At 42.6% G+C, this 2,177-nt stretch overlaps 1 protein-coding gene across 2 annotated transcripts in view; it reads right to left on the reverse strand.

Moving 5' to 3' along the window:
• The window catches only part of fam184a (family with sequence similarity 184 member A), a 132,434-nt gene that overhangs the window by 12,269 nt on the left and 117,988 nt on the right, over positions 1-2,177 (reverse strand). The window contains exons 20-21 of one of the 2 annotated variants that reach the window (XM_037981680.1): positions 1,695-1,799; positions 1-73 (exon numbers count right to left, since the gene is read on the reverse strand). The exon at positions 1-73 is cut by the window's left edge and continues 36 nt beyond it. In XM_037981680.1, the coding sequence (XP_037837608.1) occupies positions 1-73; positions 1,695-1,799 (178 nt within the window). The remainder of the gene's footprint in view (positions 74-1,694; positions 1,800-2,177) is intronic. The other variant, XM_017431404.3, reaches the window with a different exon arrangement.

Genomic DNA, 2,177 nt, shown 5'->3' on the forward strand with positions numbered 1-2,177 from the left:
CCGCCTCCAGAGCCCTGAGATTGGGAGAGCTGCTGAATCTGCTGGCTGCTGCTTTCTCATTCTTTTTCTTTTGCTACACAGAAACAAACAAAAAACAAAACAAAACAAACAAAAAAAAAAGGACGGGCATCGGGGTCAAAAACGGGAGCAACAGGGAGGTTTAAAGCAAAAAGAATCAGAAAAATGGAGGGAAAAGAAGGGCGAATGGAGTACAAGGAGAGCTCAGGAGGTCAAAACAGTCCAGCCGATGAGAGACAGGAAAGAGCAGCGTGCTAACGGCATCTTATTAAAAGCTGATTGAAGCAGAGAGAATGACCGGCGTCAGTCGCTCTGAGCAGAATGAGAAGAGATGTGACAGAGCAGGAAACATCTCACTCCAACAAATGGCTTGGAAAGCAAAGGAAAGCTGGGAAAAAAAGGGGGTTAGGAATCGAACTGGGTGGAAGACTCACATTTTCACAGTAAAAAATGAGAAGACGAAACACAGACCGGCGTGAGGTAAACAGTACATGTAATCCCAGAAACAACCACAGGAAGTTATCGTCATCAGTTCAACCCGAGCATGCAGTGGAAGCTGGTTAACGCAGACATCAGGGGGAAAAGGAAACGAGAAGGACGCTGCAATGACCATCTCTGACCACAGGGTGGCAGCAACGCTGGCAGACACCACAGAAGAAGGGAAGAACTTTCCTCTTTAATCCTTAATTTTTATTTAACATTGGTGAATTTTTCAAAAAGGTAACATCAGCTGAGTCAGGACAAAACTCCAGGTTCAAAGGTGAGCAGAACTTTCTCCATAAAATGACAAATATTTTAATTTTGTCTGAAGTGTTTAGTTGTTTAAAAGTGACGTCTGAGTCCTGCATGAATGAATGAAAGTTTAACTTTAATTACAGCCTCATTATGTCTAGTTGTTTTGCTGCATCGTGTTGAATTATTATCTAGTTTTATATATTTTTATTTAACAGTTCATCCAAAGAATACTTATTAGTTATTCTTTGGTTGCAGAGAAGTACTGTGGAAACTTAAATAATGTTATAAATTTACATCTGTGCCCCTCAGGCCCTGAAGAGTTGCACTTATCTTACTTGCACTTCAACAAACCTCAACATTTCTCCCTGATTCTCCAAACTGAGATTGCTCACCTCTTTAAGGAGAAATGCTACACCATCACAGAAACTCCAGATCAAGTTGAGCTTAAACTTGTGGTGATTTTTTTCCTGGTTACGTCTAAAAGATGCTTTAGATAAACTTTAACAACCTGAAAGAGTTAAATTCTGAAGAAATGAGACCTTGATGCACAGAACGGTGCATTAAAAGCAGCTAAAGGAAAGAAATGTGTTAATTACGTCCTCTTTACGGCCTTGATGAGCCGTTTTAACTAAAAGAATAAACGTTTTACTGATTTTTCTTTCCTTCTTTACTTTCTGGCACAGCTTTGACTGAAACGTCGCATCATCGTTGTCGTGTGTTTGCAGGGAAGTTGTTTTCTTGCTCAGGTTAACCTTAAAACACTCAGATCTCCTCGTGTTCTGGCAGAAACAACGGGAACGGGACTGAAAACTGAAAACTGACTGTCCTGACCGCTCAGCTGATGAGATGGTTCACGGTGGATTTGCGGATCGAGCCGGCGGTCCACCCCGGCGCCCCCCGCCCCCGCGCAGGTGGTGCTTTAACGGAAGGTCAGGACCTACCTTGATGAGCGGGTTGATAACGCCGACGTTAGGACTGGTGTTGAAGACTTTGTTGAAGTTGGTCTCCCTGTTGACGAGCTCCAGCTGGTAGAACTTCTTATCGTCCTGCAGGAGAAAATCCCGTTAGCTGAGAGCTGGTGAGGAGCGAGCAGACAGAACATCCTCTCTGCTCACTTTTCCTGCTGATGCTGCAGTTTCCTGCATTTATCAGTCCCTCCAGGATTTCGGGGGCATTTTTTGTGATTGTTGCGGCTAAAATGCCTGATTTCTCGGGGCATTTTCCTAAAAGTTGCAATTTTTTTTACTAAAATCAATAAACAACCATAACCAAAAATCTATCCTAGTTTTGTAAGATAATTCCCAACAAACATTGACATTCTCAAAAGGTGCTTTATTTGAGAACTTTGACAGCTTCTAAACTGACATTCATGAGCATTTCTGGATTGTCCCTGGTCTGCAGCTCTCCTCACATGTTTTGCAGAC

This window comes from Kryptolebias marmoratus, linkage group LG19, assembly GCF_001649575.2.
Source record: "Kryptolebias marmoratus isolate JLee-2015 linkage group LG19, ASM164957v2, whole genome shotgun sequence".
NCBI lineage: Eukaryota > Metazoa > Chordata > Actinopteri > Cyprinodontiformes > Rivulidae > Kryptolebias > Kryptolebias marmoratus.